Source organism: Tupaia chinensis, unplaced genomic scaffold, assembly GCF_000334495.1.
Source record: "Tupaia chinensis unplaced genomic scaffold, TupChi_1.0 Scaffold000147_1, whole genome shotgun sequence".
In the NCBI taxonomy this organism is placed as follows: domain Eukaryota; kingdom Metazoa; phylum Chordata; class Mammalia; order Scandentia; family Tupaiidae; genus Tupaia; species Tupaia belangeri.
The window spans coordinates 1,259,120-1,283,954 of NW_006159617.1; the positions used below are offsets into that span (position 1 = coordinate 1,259,120).

The 24,835-nt window shown below is 41.0% G+C and overlaps 1 protein-coding gene across 1 annotated transcript in view; it reads left to right on the forward strand.

The window, feature by feature from the left end:
- Position 1: 1 nt before the first annotated feature.
- Positions 2 to 24,835, forward strand: part of RASEF (RAS and EF-hand domain containing) — a gene marked incomplete at its 5' end in the record, with an annotated part of 95,368 nt that continues 70,534 nt past the window's right edge. Inside the window, one exon of the mRNA XM_006145509.3 lies at positions 2 to 393. Coding sequence (XP_006145571.1) covers positions 2 to 393 — 392 coding nt within the window. The remainder of the gene's footprint in view (positions 394 to 24,835) is intronic.

A 24,835-nucleotide genomic window follows, 5' to 3' on the forward strand; every position in this document is an offset into this window, starting at 1 on the left:
GGCCCGGCTGCGCTCCATCTTCGCCGCCTGCGACGCGAACCGCTCGGGCCGCCTGGAGCGCGAGGAGTTCCGCGCGCTTTGCGCAGAGCTGCGCGTGCGGCCGGCCGAGGCCGAGGCCGTGTTCCAGCGGCTGGACGCCAACTGTGACGGCGCCATCACCTTCCAGGAGTTTGCACGCGGCTTCCGGGGGGCCTGGTCTGGGGGGTCGCACCAGGGTTTGGGGCCGCGGGAGTACACGCCAGTCACCACCGAGGCGGGGCAGGAGCCCGGTGACAGCGAGGAGGACGAGGACGCGGTGGCGACGGTGACCGGCCTGTGGGATCCAGCGAGCCCTGGCCGGGCTTGGCAGGACTTCCAGGAGCGACTTGGGGACGAAGCCAAGTTCATCCCCAGGTGCGTATGTGGGTTCCGGGGCGGGAGGGATGGCGTTTCCTGACTCGTTGACCCGCCGCCCTCTGTCCCTCTTGCGTGCTGTGTCTCCAGCGGATCCTACCCTTCTCCATTCACCGATTTACTTTGGACTTTTCCAAGACGAGATCCCCTAGTGTCAAGAAAAGGGGATACATTTCAGAGAATGCATTTTGAGGAGTTGTTTTGAGGAGAAAAGTTTCACTTGCGCGAATCTGAGATCCGCAAAGGGGGCCTTCTTAGTGTCACCCGCTGTGGTGAGATCCGCAGCTTCCGCGCCTGGGGCCGACTTGGGCGGGCTCCCAGGACTCACCGAGGCCCCTTAGGTCACCTGCTGGGGTCTCTGGGTGTACCCTGGGGCCAGGACACAGAAAGTCTAATAATTTGGCATCCTTGATTTTGTAATGGCTTTCGAATTTGTTGTTTTCCTAAGACTGCATAGGAAAGGAGACTGTCGGCCGTTTACTTTGCTGGACACACGTACTCATCGGTTCCTGTGTTCTAAGCATTTTTCAGCGTTCCCTCATTTAATTTGCAAACATGCCTGGGAAGTAGGCTTGCTTATCTGATGGAGAAACAGACCCAGACATATAGGCAGAGGCACGTGAAGCCTCACTAAAGAGCAGGGATTAGATTCCAGATCTTGGGAAGTGAAAACTTACTTTTTATACAGAATAAAATGATGACATCGTACAGCAGAATCTCTCACCCTGTGGCTCTCAAACAGCGCACAGTAATATCAAGTTATTGACTTAATTCTCAGCAGGCAGGAGCATGGCAGCAGTGGGGTTTCCGGGAGGCAGAGATGCTCAGATTTTCATTGAGCTTCGTTGGCAGTGTCTATAGACTTTGGTGTGTCTTCAGCTGTTGTCTCTTTTTCCTCCCTCAATACACACATTTTAGTGCTGGAAATGTTTTTTTGCTTGGATTTGAGCTGAAATCATCCTGAACTCTGCTGTCACTATTAAGACCTGGAAAGCTTCCTTTTGGTTGGTGTTAGCGTATCTGAGACTTAGAAAAGAAATAGCCCGGGACCAGCAGTTAGCATAATGGCTATGTTGCTGGACTCCCATGCTGGACTCCACGGTTCACGTCCCGGACCCGGTGGCTTAAAACTCATGCTGGACACGTGTGCATGCGTGCCCAAGATCCTGAGAGGAGAATGGAGGAGAAGGGATTGTGGTGTGACCATCCCCCCTGGGGGGTGATTTCTCACTTTCTATCTCTCTGTCTCTCTCTCTGTCTGTCTGGCGAACACACGTGCCCTAAAGCAAAAACCTCTTAGAAGTAGCCCTAGGAGGTGCTGGCCATCAGCTTATAGCTTAGACCTGCGGGGCTGGGAGTCCGCACTTCCTGCCCCTCCCAGCTTCTTCCAGTTTGGGGAGTCAGTTATACTAGACATGGACAGTGACTCATGACAGTGCAGAAGGGACTGTTCGGAGAACGTGGGTGTGATACTGATCTTTTATTTATAACTCAGTTAAAATGCAGTGTCTCCATCAAGGAAACAAACTTTTAAGCATTGCTATAAACTACTCTTCCTTTGAGTCGATGTTTTATATGTAACTTAGTTTGGGTCCCGCTAAAAATAATACTTTAAAAAGGCAGGATAAGTCCATGTCCTACAAGATTTTATAGATGTATACATATATATGTGCTAGGCATTTTATATATTATATAATACATAGGCATATATGCTTATATAGACATTAGGCTATATTCGATTATATATACACACATAGGTATGTAAAATACACACATACACACAAGGGTATTTCAAAAAGTTAATGGAAAATAGAATTAAAGTACAAGTTTATTTTGGTGTAAAAATTTTGGAATCCATGCATAATTTTTTTCATAATTTCCCATGACCTTTGTAAAGATCTCCTGGTATATATAGACACATATGAATCTACTTTTCACAGTTGTCAAGTCTAAGCAGCAAATGTTTGACAGTTTTAAATGATTAAGGTGACCTTTTCTAGAATCAATGTACAAACCAGGACTTTATGTTATTGTTGGCATGATTGTTATTGAGATGCTTTTCCGAATTCTTCAGTGGTTGCTACGGTTGGTTAATGCACCCTGGTGTCACCTGGTAGGCTTGTGTTCTAAGCTCCACCTCTTTCTGAAGTAAGATTAACAAGTACAATATTTGCCTTCCTGCACTTGTTTAAGTAGAAAAGAACTAGACAGAGATGCTTCGCCTGATTGTTACCATGGCACCCATTAGCTGTTTTGATAAATTGGATTACTTCTACTCCACTTCCTCATACAACTGTCCCTCTCTCCTTCCTTCTGTCCATATAGGATAAAAATTTTTGGTATTGCTAATGCCATTGCCATCATTCCAGTCATCTTAATTTCACACTTTGTGCCTGTTCTGTGCCAAATACTGTCTTAGGTACTGTCCTGGGTCCCTGATGACACAGAAGGAGATGTAGTTCATGCCCTCAGGAAGTTCATCATGTGGGTGAACCATTTCTTGACAATTTCATCAAAGCACATTTCAAGGCAAGAGGGCTATTTGCAGAAAGCTCCCAATGTTGTGGACATATCCCAAGAGTTAGCTACAAGCAGGACTTTTCTTTAAGTCTTGAGTTTTTATTTAAAAACAACTAGATTTAATTGTTCATTTTACTGCATGATGTATTAAGGCTCGTTTTAATTTGAAATGTCCTGTTTTCTTCCAAGGGGAAACTTGTCTGTCTAGGAAAGTGTGTCCTGCTCGCTCTGTCTTGTGGCATTGTTTCCTGCCTCACATTCCATTGCCTGGGGGTAATCTCAGCCAGTTAGAAAAGTACTGACTCTAGATAGAAGAATATTTGCTTCCCGTAAAGGTAAAACATAGTAGTATTAATAGGATTTCCATATCAAAGATAATTCAAGCAAAATATGAACAATTTTGGGTTAAACTCCCCAATCACTAATAATGGTGATATTGGAGAGAAAATATTATCACATTGCGAAAAGATGAAAATGGTCTTACACATTCTAAAGTTTGCTCTGGGAGAATGGAGGGACATGTTCCTTTAAAGGCTGGGGTGTGGAAGGGGGCAGTACTGGCACAGCTGGAGAACGTGCCAGTTGGTGTGGTTCCTGGTTCAGCTCTGTCTCTCTTGCCCGTGAAAGAGGTAAAGAGAGACTGGGGGAAAAATAAATAAAAAGGTCTAGAGAGGAGAGTGTCACTGGGAGTTGTGTGACCTGCTAACCGGAGCCCGGCAGATGTGAACAGTCTATAAGTTCAGACGGACCTTGACCACTTCCTGGTAAGCTTGAATAATAAGGTCAGCCAGCAGGAGAGTTCAGACTGGGCAAGGTGAAGTGGTTATGTAAGAGAAGTTGGAAAAGAACGTGGTCCCCAGCCAAGAAGAGTCCTGGAAGCAGGGGGAGAATGTGGGAGGGTTGGGGGAGACAGCAGACTGCTGATGTAGCCTGGCCATCAGCACGGGCAGGATTTCCTCTACATTCTCCCTGCTTGTGTTCCACCTTCGCCATTTCCAGTTTGATGGGTGAGATTGCTTTGTTAGCTCACTTAATTTACATGATACGGTTCTTGACGAGATGGGAAAGGAAGAGGAGATGGTGGCAAAGAATGGGAACTACAAATAGCTTGAGTCAGAGAACAAGGCAGAGGACCAGGGACAGGGGCACACAGGGATGGGGAGTGGAAGATCAGCAGACCAATGGGGAGGAGCGGACAGTGGCTGATTGATGGGTCTTTCCTCTTTCTTTCTTTTCCATTCAGTGAGCTTTGGACTCTCAGCCATGGTGAGATGGGGGAGGCAGGTCAGCTCTTCTCTCTTTATCTCTTGAGTGTCTTCAACATATGTGCATCTTGGTGTGTTTGTAGTGTTTAGAAATAACTATTTTTACCATGCACGTGGTCAGCAATATTTGAATCTCATCCCAGGACCTGAGCTTTGTTCCAGCTCTGCAACACAATGGTGAACCATAGTAAATACCCCAGTGTTGGATGAGGTGCAAGGGTTTTGAATCTCAGAGGCAGAAAGAGGGAGACAAAGAGGAGCACCCTCTACAGGGTGTGGTCACACCTCTTCTACTTCCTCTAGTCCACCAGCCCACCAGAGTTCTGGGCATGGATGAGCACATGTGACATGTTTTTCAGGGACTAGAACTGGGGTTGGCATGTGTCTTCCAGCGGTGCCATACAGAATGCCTCAGAAGCTGGCCAAGAAGGTTTTCATTTTAAGTTTGTTTGTTTGTTTGTTTGTTTATTTATTTATTTATTTATTTTCTCTATGTAAGAGAGAGAGATAGATAGTAAGTAAGCCAGGGCCATCATCGGGCTCTTCATGTTCTGATCCTTTTTCCAACCCTGCATTCAGACAGAACCTTGGGCTTTCCCGTGGGTGCCCTAAACCAGCATGTTCATGCAGACAGTGGGACCGGAACCAGTGGGTCCCATCTGGCTCCAGCATCACCCAGCAGTGACCCTCTTGCCTGCAGTACCACAGCCAGGTCATCAAGGGGGTTTTTTACTTGTGGCATATTTCCCTTTGGCATTGGCTTTGGGAATCTCCTAGTGTGTCAGCCATTGGCTTTCCGGCACTTTCTCTGCTTCCCCGAGTTCTGAACCAGGGTTCTAACATCTAAGTCTGGTCCACATCTCTTTATTTATTTATTTATTTTTGCCAACTCTTGCTATTCTGTGACTTTTTTTTTATTAATTTATTTTTATTTTTAACATTAATATGCTATACATCATTACAGTACACAAAATGAATTTTTCATCCAAAATACACTGTCTATTGGCTCAATCAAGCACATCAACATATGTGTTATCAACAAACAATTTTTCATTTCTTATGTCTTGTATATTTTGAGTTTTTTTTTTTTTTTTTTTTTTTTCTTTTTTGTGTTTTTTTTTTTTTTTTTTTTTTTTTTGCCATCCTTGATTCCCTATCCCTAACCCTCTGCCCTGTCACTTTTAATTTTTTTCTCTTTAATGTGTCTTCTGTCACATGTGGATCAGAGCCCTTCTGAGTGGAAGATATATGGGAAGTAAACCAGCCCCAACCTAGTGGTATAGTCAATAGCCAACTGAACTGCAGTGCTGGAAGCCACATGTCGACCTTGGATTCATATCCTGGGGTCTACCTGAAAACATGTCAGGTGTGCACTTGAGCACCCAAGGTCCTGATCAACTGGAGGACTGGGGAAAGGGAATCGTGGTGCGATGAGATCCTGTCAAGGATGCTTCTCTCTTTCTGTCTCATGTGAGTATAGGCATTATCATAAATAAACTTAATTTTTAAAAAGATCAAGAAAAAACACCCTTTGAATCTTGAGCCTTCCTCCTGGTGTTAGGGACTCTACTTGCTGGTAGGGGTCACTTCTGGTTGAGATTCTTGAATTTCATCTCAAGGTAGTACCTTCTCTTTGCCCTTCTGGCCCCAGAAAGGAATCCTGGCGTTCGGTCCTCAGAGGACTTCTCCGTTTGGGCAGTAGCCTGGTCTGACCCTTAATCAGATCACGTTGATTGCTCAGAGCTTTGCTTTCAGAATTGAGAGATGATTTGTTCTGCTGTTATGGTTTGAGCAAAAAAGAAAAAGCTTAAAACAGAGTGTCATTTGGGAAGACTTTAGATTCTTCTAGTTTTCCTTTGAACCTAACTTTTGATTTATTCTTGTCCCAAATTTTTGTTCAAATTCACGGTTTATGAGGCCGGCAAGGGGCCTGGTGATTAGGGGAGCTGGACTCCCACATGGCCGACTGTGGTTCAAGTCCTGAACTAGGCGTTTTGCTTTCTCTCTCTCATTCTCACTCTTGCTCTCACTCTCACTCTGTCCTTCTCTGGTCAAATCAAAATAAATACGTTTAAATAAAAGAATTTAAAAAAAAGTCGAAAAAATTCATGGTTATATCACTCCTAACACTTTAATTTTTTGCTATAGGGCACATGCACTTGACAGAGAGGGAGAGAGAGAAATCATCTCTCCAGCCAAGGGGGATGGCCATGCCCTTCTTTTTCTCCTCCATTCTCCTCTCAGGACTCTGGGCACGCATATACAGGTGCCTGGCACATTTCTCAAGCCACTGGGTCCGGGACTTGAACTGCATCGTTGTCCACGTGGGATCAGTGTCCTAACCACCATGTCACTCACTGGCTGGCTCAACGCTTTGAGTATTTGCAAAGCTTTATTTTTCAGTTTCTGCCTCAGTCGTTTTTCATTTGTTAAATGGATATAACTGCATCATTCTGCTCTACCTTGACTGGGAGGGCTGCAAGCTGAGTGCAGTAAGGAGAACCTGTCGATTTTGGGAAAGGTTAGAAGTCTTGGTGATTTAAAATGCATTTCCTTTTTCTCTCCCATGAGGGTATAGACAGTACCCATCTTTGTGCCTAATTTCTTGCAGTTTAGGTAACACATGAAGGCAGTATGACGCTGGAAGGAAGAAATGGGAAGAGATATTTACTCTGGGTGTTCAGGCTGCTTCATCAGGCTATAGTAGTCTCATATCAGGTTGTAAAATGGAAAGTAAACACTATCTCTCAGAGGGAAGCTATCATGGTGGAATTTATCTGTGACATATGTGAATTCCTTGGAATCATTTTCTCAAACAAGCCAGCTCATTGCTTCAACTTATAGATATTTGGGGGTTTCCAAGTGGTAATTGCTTTTATCAGAATAATTCTAAAAAGATAAAAGTAAATTTTAATCCTTAGGCCTTAGTCTGGGTGTCGTATAAAAGCAAATATATAGATGAAGTCATACAACTGTCTCCTTAACTCTTACTCGAATACACTCAACGTTGGCATTGTTCTTGATATTTCAGTCAGCACTGGTGGGACTGGGTAAACCTGACCCTGACCTTCAGAGAGTTCATTGTATCACCTTCCACAGTAGCTGGGGGGTGTCTGATATCCAGAAGACATAGGATACAGAATAAGAAATGGAAAGCCCTCTCCTGGAGTGCAGAACACCACTCACCCAGGACTGTGGACACTTTATGTCCAGAGAGCTTTTCAAATCCAGGGCTGCAGACCCTTCAAAGTCTTACTGTGTCCGTTAGGGAGTTTGCCATGATTATATATTCTTGTTTTCCATTTGATGATGATGTGAAACAAATGATCGTGAGCACATTCAGAATCACTTGGGTGACTCCTCCATTCTATGTTTGGCCACCTATTTCTTCCTTTTTTTGGAGAGGTGTTTGCTATAGGGCACGTGCACTCACCAGAAACGCAGAGAGAGACAGAGAGACAGAAAGTGAGAAATCACTCCCCAGGGGGATGGCCACGTCACAATCCCTTCTCCATTCTCCTCTCGGGATTTTGGGCACGCATGCACACAAGCCTGGTGTGAGTTTAAGCCATTGGGTCCAGGACTCTCACCGCGGTCGACTACATGGGAGTTTAGCGAAATAGCCACTACGCTAACTGCTGGTCCTAGGCCACCCATTTTCAAAACCTGCCTCCTTGTCCCTGTGGTGTCCCACACACTGTGGGTATTGCTGGGAGGCAGAAAGGCAGGCTGGGGGTATTAGTGACCTGTGCATGAAACAGAAGGTGATCGAGGCCCAGAGCGTTGGATTTTCTGTAATCTCAGTTGAAAACTAAAGGGTGAACGGGATTTCGATCTTAGCAGCAGGCTCAATCAAGTACGACACTTGGATTGGCTCTGGCGATTGAGTTTCAGTAAAACTGCGTCCTTTTTCAGAGTAGGCGGGCATTACCTATTCCATTTTCATTGATTTGGTAAATGTGTACTGGTATTATAAATATATTAGAAGTACCAGTATAAGGATTGCATATTTGACCTATATTCACTTATAGTTACGTAACATGATACAAACAATGATTAAGTCAGTTCTGGGCATCTACAGGAGATACTTTCTTCAGAAGACCTACATGTTAGCCAAGTGAGAAATACTCTTTTAAATGAACATGAAATCCTCAAGAACTATGTAGCATTGAAAACATCAGTCTTGGGACCAGCAGGTGGCATGGTGGTTAAAGCACTGGACACTTCCACATGGCCAACCATGGTTCAAGTCCTGGACCTGGTGGCTTGCTTTCTCACTTTCTCTCTCTCTCTCTGTGTCTCTGTTTCTCTCTGGTCAAATTAAAATAAATGAATGAATAAATAAATTAAAAAAAAAAAGAGAAAACATCAGTCTCTGTTTTAATTGCATATCAATCTGCTGTGTCATTTAAATTGAAGACATCTAACTGTGGAAGAAGTTTGTCTTAGACTGCCCAACCTTATTTTTTTAAGTTATTCATTTATTTATTTCATAATTAAGAGAAAGAGAGAGAGAGAGAGAGAGAACGACAGGCACCACCAACAGGGTCTTCATGTCACGATCCACCCCCAGGCCCAGGCAGCCAGGATCACAGGCACATGCGTGTACCCAGGGAGGTCCCAGGACACTAATCCAGGACCTTTTTTTCATGTGGGTCCAGTTGCGTTACCACTGCTGGCCCTGAATGGCTCACTTCTAAATAAGGAACATCTTTGTTATTTTCCTATAGAAGACACTCTCTTTACCATTTTCCTGTGTTTTTCATTCATTTGCTCACTCATTAATTTGTTCTTTCATTTGAACACTTATTTTTATATCTATCTGTGCTTGGACTGCACCAGACATTAAATGTTTAAAAATAGTATCTTGCCAAAATTTCCTGCGTAGTTTCTCTCTACTTAGGTGACAACACCTGTGAGGATCTAAAGTGGGGAGACTCACAAGGTGAATGTCCTGGGTCCAGCTCTCTCTGGGGGTCAGCAATCAAGTAGACTAGCTGCATTCCATGAGTTTCCTGTCTGCAGTAAAGAAGATGTCTCACACCTTCCCTTACCAGACCGAAATATCTGAAGCTCTCCTTTGTGTTGGTGGAGCAGCTCCACAGGAAGGACTCCCGACCCCTGAGTGTTGATTTCAAGCTCCTTTCCGCTCTCTTTGCAGCTGTGGCTGATGTGATGCTGTGGAGCTCACACACTCAGAGAGTTCTGAGCCCAGGCAGGTAACATTGACCCCACGATGCTGAGTCTGTGGCCAGTAAGAGCCTCTGCTTCCTCTGTGGAGGGACAGCCATGCCTGAGCTTGGCCACTTCTCAGCTCCAGACAGCGGCTGCCATGCAGGATGCACGTGGTAGTAGTGCTGGGGTTTGGTGGAAATTTCCAATTTTGCATACACTGTGAGGGTCAAATCACACATGTGGCAAAGATACTATTTCTAGTTGCAATCTCTATCCTTCCCATGGATGTGCCTTGGTAAATTCACTTGTTTGAAGACCCACGTTGATCTAGGCATGTGACTCTGTGACACCTTACCTGAGTACTTCATGGTGATACTTCTTCCCCTTCTAAGATGACGGGATGATATTTTGACCCAAAGACAGTCTATTGTTACTATATTCTTTTTGCTCTTGAATATTATTGCACTTTGCAGTTACTTTGTTCAGGCTCCGCAGGTATACATTTCCTGTTTTGGATCAACTGGTAGCATGGTGGTTAACATGGCTGGGTCTCACATGGCCGACTTGGGGTTCGAGTTCTGGACCTGATGGTTTTAGAAACACACTAAGCACGTGTGCGTGTGAGTGCCCACAATCCCAAGAGGACAATGGAAGAAAAGGGATTGCTGGCTTGGTCATACCCTAGGGGTGTGCTTTCTCACTCACCTCACCATGTCTCTCTCTGTTGAGTGCATGTACCCTATAAAAAAATTAAAAACAAAAAAAAAATTCTGTCTCCAAGTTATGCTGCCCTAATAGATATGTTTTTAGGGGAAGAGGGCTGTGGTTGGAATACTCTGAGATGTCTAAAATACGCTATACCCTGATAGTTGTCTTTCTTTTCATGGCAAGTTAGAAACACTTGTCTGTCACAGTTTCAAAATATGTAAAAAGTCATTTGGGGGTTAGCCTCACATGGCCAACTGCAGTTTGAATCCAGAGCCTGTGGCTTTAAAAATACACTAAAAACATGTGTATGTGTGCCCAAAGTCCCGGCAACATGGAAAAATGATGGAGAAGGGATAGTGGCATGGCCATGCCCCATTGAGGGATGCTTTTTCTTCCTTCCTTCCTTTCTCTCCCCTCGTCTGTTCTCTCTCTCTCTCTCTCTCTCTCTCTTTCTTTCTTTCTTTCTTTCTTTCTTTCTTTCTTTCTTTCTTTCGAGTTCTCCCACCCTCTGACAATTAAAAAAAAGAAAAAGTCATTTGGAATGGAATAAGTTATGATTAAACACAAAGGAGTTTAGTTATAAAAGATCTTATTTTCATGTATTACAGCATTCTTTTTTCAATTCATTTATTTCATGAGTCAGAGAGAAAAAGATAAGCACTCTCAACAGTGTCTCGTGTTGCAGTCTACCCCTCTGCTTCACTGACTTTGCAACCAGCGGAATCGTGGGAGCCCACACTTGGCACCTACAGGTGCACCAGGGAACGAAACACGTAGTGTTTATATGGATCCAGCATTATTTGAGCAATGTGCGATCTCTGTACCACTAAGCCTGCCCATGCAGTCTTATTTTTTTTTCATTGTTGAAATATTTTGTCCGTCAGACAAAAATGTTTTCACAAGGATAAGAAATTTGAGTAGTTACAAAAGCTTGTGTTTCTATTTTTTTTTTTTTTGAGCAGTTCCAAATCCAGGTTGTTACAAGCTTTTCCCCTTAAATGTACTCACATCTCTTTTGCTTTGTCATTCATTTTTAGGTGACTAAGCAGAAAACCCCTACATAATGAGAGGTTCTGGGTTCTGACAGTTCCCTCACAGTGCACATACATCAGGAGCAGTCTTTTTTTTTTTAGTTTTCAATTTTTTAAATTTAGGTTTGGGATATTTTATGGGAATATTCAGCCTTGATAACCCTTTGTGATCATTTACACCAGATTGTGGAGCTCAAGTGGCCATTTCTGTATTATGGTATTGTTGACCAAGAATGATTTTTAAATAGATTTTTAAATGATTTTTAATAGAAAACAAAGAAGTGCAAAAGGAGTTACTCATTCTTTTTTAAATTAGTTATTTAATTATAAGTAAAATTAAATAAATTTATTATTATTATTTCTTTTCATGCTCATTAAAGAGAGACAGAAAGAGGAAAAATGAGAAAGCAAGACATTAGGTCCAGGACTCAAGCCATGGTTGGTCATGTGGGAGTCCAGTATCTTAACCACTATGCCATCTGCTGGCCTGGGAGTTACTCATTGTGAAATCTGAACACAGTGGTAGAAGCATCACGTCTCCTTGGCTGCATGTAGCTGACTGGCCCTAGGGTAGAAGGGCTCTTGGGAGGCTGTAGGCGGCATTACCGATTTCTTGCTTATCACCTTAGACATGGTGGACTACACCATTTCCTCCTCTGACATAAAATAGTCACGTTGTGACTCTTGCTTCCATAGGACAGAGTAACAGTCTTCTTTGGGCTGAGGTTTAGAAGAATTCCTGAAGAGCCGATCCATATTTGTTTAGAAAATCCATGCTTAAGATATCCCTGTGTCATGTTTTCTGATGGACATGACATAAACTAGTAATAGTCTTTGTGGTGGAAAATAATTTTTCTTGGCCTCTTAGGGGATCTGTTGGCAGAGCATGTACCTCAGGCTGTCAGGTTTGGTCATCTTGAGGGTGCTGATGAATGAATGAGAGGGCAAGCATCTCCTCTGCAGCACTGTGTATTCATTCCAGAAAGAACCAAGGTTCTGCAACCATCCTGGGGACAGGAAAAAAAGAGAGATGGTGAAGGGCACTCAATATCTGTACAACTCTGTAAGCAGAATATTTAAATGAACAGTAACAATTTTAATAAAATACCAGCCCACTGAAAATTCATGATAGGCCAGTTTTGTGGCCTGGTAGTAAAGGCAGCCAGAACTCATGGTCGACTGTGAAGCTGGAGTCCCTGACCTTGTGGCTTGTGAAACATGCCAGGTGTGTGTGAGTGCCCATAGTCTAAAACAGGGAGAAAAGAAGGAGAAGGGATTGCATGGTGCTTATGCTCTGTGGCCGGGAAGTGCTGCTTTCTCCTTTGTGTCTCTGATGAGCACACATGCCTTCTAACACACACACACACAAAGTTCATGTTAGATTTTTAATAGACAAAGGAATACAATAGTCTATAATACCTTTACTGCCCAAAGGGGACGTTATCCAAACAGGTGAGATGAGAATACAGCTCAGACCACAAGGGAAGGGAACTTTAAACCAAGGGAAAGTGGAATGTTTTGGATGAAAACTATACACTTAGATAAATGTAAATACTCAGCTCACTGAAATGGCCTTTTCCTTATCTGATGAGCCAGTGAGTAAAGATGATGGCTCAATTAAGGAAAGGCTGGTTTTCTTCTCTTGACTCTTCAGAGGGCTGAGGTTCAGATTCCTTCTGCAGATGGTGTTTGCAAATGTGAAGGTTGTTTGCTCTTTTATTAAGTGGTGGTTCTGGGAGCTCACAAGTGACCAGTTTTCAGACAACTGATCCTTGTATAATGTGGAAGAAGTCAGATTTTGATTTTTGGCTACCTTCTTTTTAACGCACATTCCAGAAAATCTCCCCTTGTGTTTTGCAGAAAATCGAATGAAAAGGTAATTAAACTTTCCAGCAGGATGTTGGGGAAAGTGGGGTGGAAAGATGACAGACAGTGGCTCTGTCTCAGGAAACTTCTGCCTCCTGGAATATCCATTCCAGGCACCTTCAAGTGACACCAGGGGCTTTGCAAAGGGCCTTCACTGTTGAAATGTCAGATTAGAGCTGTCAACAGCACTTTATTTCAAAGGGGAGATATGTTCAAGAAAATTGGTTAGAAAATCTCCTCTACTAGTTTCACTGTAGTTTGCGATTTTTTGGTCCATTTTGCAATTTTGCATACTACAGACCAGGAAACGGTTATTTATCTTTGTGTTTGATGATTAGGTAGCAAGGTTGTCAAGTGCCAAATCAGTAATTTTTAAAAGTGAAAGTCAATTAAAATAGTCTACGACACATCTTTTTGGACAATAACTAAATAGACAGGAATCCCATACACTAATAGTGTGAAGATAATTCAATGATGTATTTATAGCAAAGAATTTCTTGCCTAATTACATAATCTTTCATAGAAGACTTATGTAACTTTTGGAAAAGCCTTTTAAAAAGGTCAGAGTAGGGAGACCAGCAGTTGGCGAAATGGCTATGTCGCCGGACTCCCATGTAATCGACTGCGTTTGGAGTCCCGGACCTTGTGGCTTAAACTCACGCCAGGCGCATGTGTGTGTGTGTGCCCAAGATCTCGAGAGGAGAATGGAGGAGAAGGGATTGCGGCGTGGCCATTCCCTGTTCTGGGGTGTGATTCTCGCTTTCTGTCTCTCTGTCTCTCTCTCTCTGTCTTTCTGGGGAGCATATGCACCTGATATCAAAAACCTCTCCCCAAAAAAAAAAAAAAAAAAGTCATAGTCGGGGCCAGATGGTGGTGTAGCTGTCATGCAATGCTCTGTGAGGCTGACCCATGTTGGAAAGTTCTGGGTTCACATCCAGAGACTGCCTTAAACATGTGTGGCACAAACATGTGCCTTTGATGTGGTGCTGGCTGAAGCTGGAGGTGGACTCGGCATGAGGACTTTTGAGCATACTAGATCTCTGTCTCTATCTCTTTCTATGTCTCTTGTGAGAAAGAAAAAAATTAAAAAAATAGAGTAGGTCATTTACAATATCTCCCAATTTTTCTTGCCAGTATCGTCTATACTCAAATATAAGGTTTGTTTTAACTGTTGAAGAAAATGGAACCACAGCTCAGGCATCAAACAGTGATCCTTCTGTGATACTGAGGCTACTTTGGAGTTAAATGTGAATCATCTAATTGTCAGTAGGTATTCACTATATCATAAATGCCAATTCAGGGAAAACATTTGTTATTGAATGAGCAAGTCGAAAGCACTTATATTCCAGAATGTACTAATTTTAAGAGAGAAAATATATTCTTTACTGGTACCGATGATTCTGTTGTGTGTTAAGAAAGCATCTGGAGTATTAATTAAAAAAAAAAAAAAAAGCATCTGGAGGCCTAGCCTTGAGGGCTCAGGCAGTAGCATATTGATGTACAGTGCTGGAAGCCATGGGCAATTAAGGGTTTGAATCCTGAGAGACCTGAAGCTTTCTGGGCAGTGTATTCCAAGATACTAATTTCTTAGAGCCGAAAGGAAGGGGTTGTACTATGATGAGAGCCTGGTTGAGGGTACCTCCCTTATCCCTCACCTTTTCCCTCCTCCCATCACATATGCATGCTTATTCTCATAAAAGAAATAAAGTAAATAAATTGAAAAAAATAAATAGTTTTGAGATTTCAGAATGACAAGCAAATCCTTATATTTTATAAAAGGTGGTGTTTATCTACAAAAAGCTGGTGTAGTCTATAAAAAATCATGCAATTTAATTGCATAATTATAATATTCTGCATAAAATCTTATAATTTAACTTGTATCTTTACAACTCATATATAATGCTTATAAACAAACTTAAATATTCTTTTGTTAAAAATGCATCCTTAGGACCAGCCCATGGTATAGTGGTTAAAGGATCCCACATGGCCCACTGTCCATTTTGAATCCTGGGCTCAGTGGCTTGAGAAATACACTGCCTGTGTGTGTGACCAAAATCCTGAAAGGAGGGAGAATGGAGGAGAAGGGATTGCAGCATGATTATTTCCATGGGGGAGGGTGGTGGCGGTGGTGCTTTCTCTCTCTCTCCCTGTCTCTGGCGAGCACATGTGCCCTCTGGCAAATTAAAAAAAAATTGCATCCGTATTTGTTACTGTGGAAATATATTCAGGATTTGAAACATTGATTTAGCCATCCAGTTGGAGTTGAGATTTCAACAACTTCAACTCACTAGGACACAGACCTGAGGTGGCAGGAAATGAAGAAGCCTCTGCATATAAAAAATATTAGTTGCAAATCCTGACAAGACTGACAGTTTCTTAAGTTGACAGTTTTGGACTCTTTTCAGCTTCCTTAGAATCAGGTATATGGGGGGGCCAGCGGGTGGTATAGTGGTTAAGGTGCTAGACTCTCACATGGTCAACTGGGCAGCTTGAAACTCATGCCGGGTGTGTGTGCGTGACTGCCCAAATGCTGAGGAAAATGGAAGATATGGGGTTGTGGAGTGGCCATCCCACCAGATGATTTCTCACTTTCTGTTTCTCTGTCTCTCTCTGTCTCTCTGACCACTCACTGCATGCGCCCTATAGCAAAAAACTCTCCAAAATAAAAAAAAAAGAGAGAGAGAAAGAGAATCAGATATCAGATAGATGGTAAATGGAGTACCCTTTCCCCACTGGAAACAACATGAAGGGAGAAAAAGACAAAATGAATGGAGAAAGCAGCCAGCAGGCTGAAAAGCAGTTGCATTCAGGTGCAAGCTGGTGTGTTTTCTAGATCTCCTCCTTTCTCCTTGTGTTCAGAAAGGGGTTGGCCCTTTTTAGCGTGGCAGTCAGATTTCCCATAGTTCGTCTCATTATCTCCTTGCTGCTTCTCACTCTTGCCCTTTTTATCCTCCCTGAGTCAGAGTACTTGCCTGCCTCAGGTCCGGAATAAAACCCCACCTTCTCCACTTCAGTTCACACTCCAGGTCTCCTGCCTCATTCTGCCATTAATTCAATATCTGCTGCAAGTCAGACCTGTGGGCACTGGGTGTTGCAAGGGATGTGAAGACTGATGGGGAAACCAGGAAGGTAAAGCATCTACTGAAATTGTAGGACACAGAGCTCAAAGTGTGGCTGAAGAGGGGAGGGGAGGGATTTCCTGTGACTGGAGCAGTCAGGGCAGCCTTCATAAAAGTCACGTTTGGGAGAGCCTAACTTTTAGGAAAGAATTTTGTGTGCTGCATTTGACTTATAGATAAGAAGTACATACGGTTCAGGTTCTGTTCAAAGACTGATACTAAAATATACTTTTGTGACTAGGGAATAATAAAGCTGTTTCTCAACTTTTTCAGCCTAAAAATTATAAAGAATAATTAAAGGATAGAATTATGCGAACATCAAGATAACAGGATTTATCTCTTTGTTGAAAAGTTAGGTGTTGGGCCAGCAGGGGTTAAGGTGCTAGACTCCCACATGGCAGACTGGGTTTGAGTCCTAGACCTGGCAGCTTGAAAATCGTGCTGGCTCTGTGTGTATGTGTGCCCAAAATCCCAAGAGGAGAATGCAAGAGAAGGGATTGCGACATGGTCATTTTCCTCAATACTATTTTCCTCCCTCTGTCTTTTTCTATTGAGAGAGCACACACCCTATGGCAAAATCCTAAAAAGGGAAAAAAGAAGAAGAAAAGTTATGTTACTTGAGAGGATGTTAAGCACCTAAGGATGGGAAGGGGTAAAGGAAAGTAGAGTGACCATAGAATTGATTCCCAAACTAGAACTCTTTTGAGAACAAAACAAAAGCTATTATTTTTTGCTATATGATTTTGTTGAAATACTATTTTATCATCTGATAAATCTCTTCTATTATATTGGCAGTCCTTTAAGATAGTTCTATGTACAATTTTTTAAAAATCAAGTTACTTGGGCCAACCCATGGCATGGCAGTTAAGCTGGCTGGATGTTATATGGCCAACTGCATGGTTCAAGTCCTGGGTGTGGTGACTTGAAAAACATTCTGGTTACATGTGTATGCACACCCCAAATCCCGAGAAGAGAATGGAGAAGGAGCGATCGCAGTGCCATCATTCCCCTTGGGGGAAGTACACTGCCCCTCACGAATGCACATGCCCTATAGCAAAACTTAAAAAAAAATACTTATAAAATAGTCAGTTTATGTACATTTAATGTTCCATTTTGTGACCATTAAAATTGCAAAAGCAGAGGGACTAGCAGATGACATGATGGTTACTTCACTGGATTCCCACATAGTGGACTATAGTTCAAGTCCCAAATCTGGTGGTTTGACACTCAATCCGGGCACGAGCCCAAGATCCCAAGAGGAGAATGGATGAAAAAAGATTGCAGCATGACTATTGCCCCTGGGCTGAGGGGTTGGGGGGTGATTTTTCACATTCTATCTCTCTGATGATCACAGGCACTCAGTAGCAAAAATCTCTCTTAAAAAAAATTTCAAAAGCACAATAATTAGCCTTAGAACACATTCAAGTATTTTTATCAGTTAATTACCCATATCTATTTCTAACACTATAATTACTGATATGTTTCTGAAAAATATCTCTTCTTTCAGTGTGGCCTTATGCATTTTTTAGCTTCCACAATATTGTTTGTAATCTTTTGGGCTACTTTTTTTTTAGAGATATTTTTGTATAGGATACATGTGCTTGCTACAGAGACAGAGAGAGACAGAGATACAAAAAGTGAGAAATCACCATCTAGGGAGGATGGCCACACGCAATTCCTTCTCTTCCCTTTTCTTCTTGGTATCTTGGGCACGCATGCATATACACCCGGCTTGAGGTTTAAGCCACCAGGTCCAGGACTCAAACTATGGTCTACTACATGAGAGTCCAGTGATGTAACCATTCTGCCATCTGCTGGTCCTTTGAGTTACATTTTATGATTATTGAAGCTGCAATTTTTGACTTCAGCAATTGACTCTTCTCTGTAGATCGTAATATTTTTAGTTGAGAAAACACTCATGAATGCCAGAGAAAGGAATCAAGGGAAGAGAAATGAAAAGAAATAAGCAAACAAAACATCTAATGGGTACAAAAATGGAGAATTATCTGTTCATGTTAATGTGTGATAGCTTCGACTGGACTAACATGCAGTGTTTTCTCCCTGAAAGGCCATTTTGTATGCTATAGAGATGTACAGTAATTAAATGTAATACAATAAGAAAAACCAAGAAAATATTCTCAATTACTGATGTATAAGCATCAAGCACATTCTGGTAAATGGAGACTAAGTTCTTTTTGATATTGACATGTATAAATGCTATTTGTAAGTATGTGAGCTCATGATTTTCACAGGTTTTATGTTTTTGCTTCCTTGAAGGCACTTTGAAAAATGTCTAAGCTTTGATAAGACTAGAGCTGTCAGATAAGTTGTCTCCATTTATAATTCTTCTGAATATCTTCCCATACTTAGATGCTTCAAAACTGTAGGCCTTTTCAAGTTAATTTTATTCTGTTACAGAATGTATATTTAATCCATTAAAGATAGGAGGCCCATCAAAAGATCTTTCCTGTTGAGATATTCGAAGTCATAATTACAGAAGTTCAGAATCACATTTGCACATTTGAGCTCCCATCATTTAGTCCGTTTCATTCCTCAGTGTCTTCTGGTTTTTGTTTTGTTTTGTTTTCTGCTTAATGTTCAATTAATTCTAACCTGCTAAAAGCTTTAAAGGATGAAGGTAGCTTTTATAGTTCCCATTGCAGAGTAATTTGATTAAGGTTTTCCACCTGACTTTGAACAAAATGTGATGAAAGCTTAGAGAACTAGCTTACAAAAAACACAGGATATTTAGCAGTTCTTCAAAGGTTTAAAGATGTCAAAAGCCTAAGTGATAATAGGCTGCAGAAAGAGAAAGGTGCTATCATTGAATGTTTAGTTTAGGTGCCGTAACTATGTGTGTAAATATATTTGAAATTTTGACAGCTAGAGCTTTTATGTCAATTGGCAGAATACCAAATCATGTTTGGATGCTCTTATTTGTTCCACCAACTTCAGGCACACTTCTATGTTGCAGGTTTCTTTCTAAAATTAAAAAAAGTATATTTATTTCTAAATTTAATTTATCTTTATTTATTCATTTTTAAAAATTTGTTATAGGGCATGTGTGCTCCCCAGAGAGAGACAGAAAGGGAAAGTGAGAAAGCAATTCGGTAGGTCCAGGACTTGAACTGCAGTCGGCCATGTGGGAATCCAATATCTTAGCCACCATGCCACCTGTTGGTGCCAGATTTTTTAATTTAGTAAAATCATATTTTCACCACAATGCTTTACCCTTTTATTTTTCACTGAGTTCATAATATTTTTAATAAGCTTGTGTGTTTCAATGGAATGAACTTCAAAGCTTTTGTTTGATTCCATGCAGTGGACTGGAAAAAACCCAAGCCATAATTGGAATAACGCACTTATTTTTTTTATTTTTTAAATTTTTTTGAGAGTTATTTTGCTATAGGGCACGTGTGCTTACCAGAAAAAAGAGAGAAAGTGAGAAATTACCCACTGGGGAATGGCCATGCCTCAACCCCTTATCCTCCATTCTCCTCTCTGGATTTTGGGCACATGTGCTGGTGTGACTTTGCAGCTGCCAGGTCCAGGACTGGAACCATGGTCCGCCATATGGGACTCCAGAACCTTAACCACTATGCCACCTACTGGCTTCAAAGCTAATTCTTTTTGAAGTGTCTTATTGCACTGGTATAAAAGTAGCTTCATTTGCCTTTGTAAAGTTCTGCTAAGGAGACAATATAAACAACTACACTCCACTCCTTACATCTGCACAAGAAAATCTGGAGTAAAGAAACCTGCAAAATTAATTTAGAACAATAGTCTTTTTTTTGGCGGGGGGAGAAGTTTTTGCTATACGGCACGTGTGCTCATCAGAAAGACAGAGAGACCGAAAGCAAGAAATCACCCCCCAGGGGCGATGGCCACGCTGCAATTCCTTCTCCATTTTCCTCCCTGGATCTTGGGCACGCACGCACATGCGCCTGGCGTGAGTTCAAGCCTACTGGGACTCAAACTACTCTTGACTACATGGGAGTCCAGCGACATAGTCATTACGCTAACTGCTGGTCCCTCGGTCTCTTGACCTAAGGGAAAAAGTCAAGCTTCATAGCAGGTCTTTAAATGAGCCTATTGCAGATCATGAGGAGAGTTGTAGAGTCTGAACAGTTTTCTTAAAAGATGTAGTAGATGCTGTTCTTTTCAGTAGGTTTAGGATATTTAGAGCATCTGGTTTTCATGTGGTTAATGGTATAGTTGCAGTCTGCCAAGGTAGAGAATGCATATTAACAAGCTTTGTTTTTATTTTTATTAAACTTAATTGTTGAAGAATGTTATTACATTTAAGGCAAAATTGAAAGACAGTACAGAGTTCTCATATAACCTGTACCCCCCAAAAAAACAAACAAACAAAAAAACCTGCTTTGGTGGAGTATATTTGTTATAATTAATTAATGAACTGATATTAGTACATTATTTTTTTAAATTTAAATTTATTTATTTACATTAATTCACTATACATCATTATAGCAAACAAAAGAGATTTCCCATCCATAATACATTGTATATTGGCTCAATCAAGCACATCAACATACTTGTTATCGTCAACAAATAATTTTCCATTTCAAGTTTCCTGTATATTTGGTTATTTTTGCCATCCTTGATCCCCTATCTCTTACCCTCTGCAATGTCTCACCCTCCTCCCACACTGTCTCTGGTATCCATGATTGCTTTTCGTGCCTTTTCCCCCCATTTTATTGATTTGCTAATGAATTTAATTAATCTAAATACTTCCAATAGCAAGTGCAGTTGATATATACATATCCATGAACACTAGTCTGATTTTGGCATAAACCTCAGTGAGTAGAATGAACATACTATAAAGTAGCACCTAGCTGGGACTATATAACTTACTGCAGTCATCAAATATGCATTTTTTTAAATTTCAAGAAAAATAGTTTTCGTTTTTTTTTTCTCCTGAAACTTTTTAAAAAATTAATTAATTTACATTCATCCCCTAATCATTGTCACGCATACAAAAAGTGGTTTCCTATCCAGAATATACTGCATAGTGGCTTAATCATGTATGTTATCATCAATAATTTTCCATTTCTAGTTTCATATATACTTATTTGTTTATATGTATTTACCCCTATGTCTGACCCTCTGCCCTTTCCCACCCTCTTCTCACACTATCTCTGGTGTCTCCAGTTGTCTTCCATTCCTTTTCCACCCATATTTTATTGATCACACAATTTCTTAAATAATCTAACTACGTACAATAGCAAGTTCAGCTGGTAATTTCTTTTTTTTTTTTTTTTTTGCCCTTCTCCTTCATTCTCATCTCGGGTTCTTGGGCGCACATACACACACGCGCCCAGCGTGAGTTTTAAGCCACCGGTTTGGGACACGAACTGTGGTTGACTACATGGGAGTCCAGCGATATAGCCATTACGCTAACTGCTGGTCCCAATTCAGCTGGTAATTTCAAGAAAAGCAGTTTTGAATTGGTAAGGAAATTTGCTTCAAACTGAAAGCCTGGAAACAGTTTAGTATTGTGTTCAAATAGTAGGTACACGAACCTATTGACAGCTCAAGACAGGACAAAAACTTTTTAAACTGGACAACAAAGCCTAGAAGAAAAGCAGCAATATTTTATTCAAAAGTCACAGAATGCTATTTCACCAGTTCAGTCTCATGTACTTAATCTATCTTCTGTTGTGGTTTGATCTTCCCGATTGAATTCTGGGGTATAATATTCAACTCCAGACTTGTCTCAGCGATAAAGTTGGCCATTTTCTTAGTTTTTGAAGTCTTTTTTTTGTGTGTGTGACTACATTTAATTTTCCTGACATAGCATTCCCTTCAGAACTTCTTGGAGATCTGGTCTGGTGCTGGTAAATAATTTCAGGTTTTGTTTATCTGAGACTATTCTTGTCTTTTCTTCCCATAGGAAGGATAATCTTGCTGGGTACAGTATTCTCGGTTGAAATTGTTTTTCCCTTAATGCTTTGAATATATTTTCCTATTCTTTCCTTGCTCACATTGTTTCCAGTGAGAGGTCTGCTGTTAGTCTGATGGGATATCCTTTGTAAGTAACTTGCTGTTTCTCTCTTGCCAATCTTAGTATCTTATCTTTGTCTGTGGCTTTGATCAGTCTGGTTATAATGTGTCTTGGAGAAGATCTTCTTGGGTTGATTCTATTTGGGGTCCTTTGTATTTCTTAGGACTGGATCTTTGAGTGCCTCTCTAGGTTTGGAAAGTTTTCTTGCAGGATTTCATAGAATAGATTGTCAGTGCCCTTATGAGTCTCTTTATCTTCTGGGATGCCAATTATCTGGATGTTTGGATATTTGATGGTATCTAGTTTTTCTCGTGTATTACTCTCAGATTTTTGGGCAATTTTCTCAGTCTTGGTGGTGGATTTTTCTAGGCCAGCAATTTTCTCTTCTAAGATTTTCTCTTCTGAGATTCTATTTTCTGTATGATCTAGTCTGCTTTTACTACTTTTAAGAGAGATTTTGACTTTCTGTATTATAGTCTTCATCTCTAACAGTTCCATTTGATTCTTTTGTAAAGTGTGTTACTCTTCTTTTAGATCTTGCAAGAATTTCCTCACCTCCCAGAACTCGTCAGCTCCTTTCTCCTTTCTTTTCTGCAGTTCATTGTCTCTCTTCTCTTCCATCTCTCTTAGCTTTGGCGTTATGAATATTCTAAATTCTTTATCAGACATTTCCATGATTTCCATTGAACTGTCTGTGGATGAAGAGGAGTTATTCGTTTTCCTTGGAGGAGAGGCATTTTCTTGCTTTCCCATATTTCTTGTGGTCCTGTGGCGATTTCTAGTCATCTGGTGGGAAGTGTGTTTCTTCCCAAACTTGAAGTTCAATCTGAGCTTCCAGGAGCATGCAGAAAAGGAAACAGAGAGTGAAACAACAGCAACAAAAACAACCAAGAAACAGAGAAAAAGGGAAGAAAAAAAGTTAAAAAAACCCCAAAAACTAAATTTTTTTTTTTTTAATAAAAAGCAAAAATTAGAAAACCACATGGCATGCTTCAGGAGCCATGAAGGTATCTTCTGAGGTCTGCTCCCTTGCCTCTCCTGGGTTGGGAGGAGAGGAGGGGATTATTAATAAGATAAAGGGAGAGAAGGGTTTGAAATCTGAGAAAATGCTTTACCTTAAAATTTTTTTAAAAAGGAAAAATTACACCAAAAAATGAGAAGACAGAGACAGAGGTAGAGAGAGACAGAGGCAGAGGCAGAGGCAGAGGCAGAGAGAAGGCTTGAGTTAGCTCCTACCACTGGAGTTTTGTGGGCTGGAGGCTGAATTATCAGTAGAAAAGCTTCATTTCTTTTTTCCCTGAAATCACTAGTTCTCAGGAGCCATGAAGGTGTCTTCTCAGTATTAGTACATTATTAACTGAAGTCCATGTTTTATTCAGATTGCATTTAAAAATGATTTATTTTATTTTATTTTATTTATAATTATTTAAGTCTGCTATAGGCCACATGTGCTTGCCAGAGAGAGTTGAGAGGTGGGGTGGGAGGAAGTGCAAAAGCAAGCCACCAGGTTCTGGTTGACCAGGTGGGAGTCTGGAGCTAAACCATTATGCCACCTGCTATCCCCTCAGATTGCATTTTATCCCCTAGTATACCTTTATTTTGGTTCCAGCACCGTCTAAGATACTACACTGCATTTACTTGTCATGTCTCTTTGGATTCATTTGGACTATGACAGTTAAACATTTTGAGCAGTTATGCATTTTATCATGAGCTTTCTTGGAGAAAGGACATCAGGTCCTTCACTTTTTATTAAGCATACACTTTTTTTTTGTTTGTTTATGAGATCATTGCTTCTAAAAGGGTTTATTGTGAAATATAAGAGCATTACCATTCAATAAAAAACCTAAGGATACATTTAAACCATGTGAAAAAATGTTAATTACTATAGCAAGAGCATTCCAGTTTCTCTGTATTGCTCTGTGGCAGGGCCATCCAGCTTCCGTTTTCAGCACCTTTCTCACGTGTCCTGTGACTGTACCTTCCCATTTTCCCATTGATTGGGCCACGTGCCCGCCTGGCAGCTTTGTGCACCTTGCAGGTGGCACTGCAACTGGCTGGCTGTTCAGGTGGCAGGCAGAGCTGGCTCCCTCCAGTCTTTGTCCTCCACCGTCTGAACCCTGAAGGAGTTATCTGTCTCTAGATTTTCTTGTCAGCTTAATTAGTTTTATCAGTGAATATTCTGTTTCCTGTTCCTGAAAGGAAAGCCTTTATTACATTTGGTATCTGGTAAGGGTCAGGAAAAGAGAAGAGAAGTATATCACTGGTTGTCTTCCGATTTAGTGTGTGTTAATGAGAAGTCTTTTCACTGCACAATGTCGCACACACTATTAGGTGACCATGGAGGTCCACCAAATTCACACTGGTTATTGTAATACAACATTAATAACTTTAAGCATAGTACCCAGTTGAATAACAGTTGACAGTAATGCAGCTTTTTATTAATGAAAAAGGAAAAGTTTAGGTAAATGCATAAGTGGATAGGATACAAGAAAAGATGCATAAACTTGCACTATTCTAGGAAAACTCAAGAAGGTGAGAGATGTCATAGAAATGGAAATCTTATATAGAAATGATACTGCACTCTATTTTTCCCCAAGCTTTGTTTTTCCTGCCAAATTAGGTAAAACTTATAAAAAAAGTTTTTTTATATAAAAAATTTTAATATAAAAAAGTACATATAAAGTATATATAAAGTGTGTATATATATATATATATATATATATACACACATATATA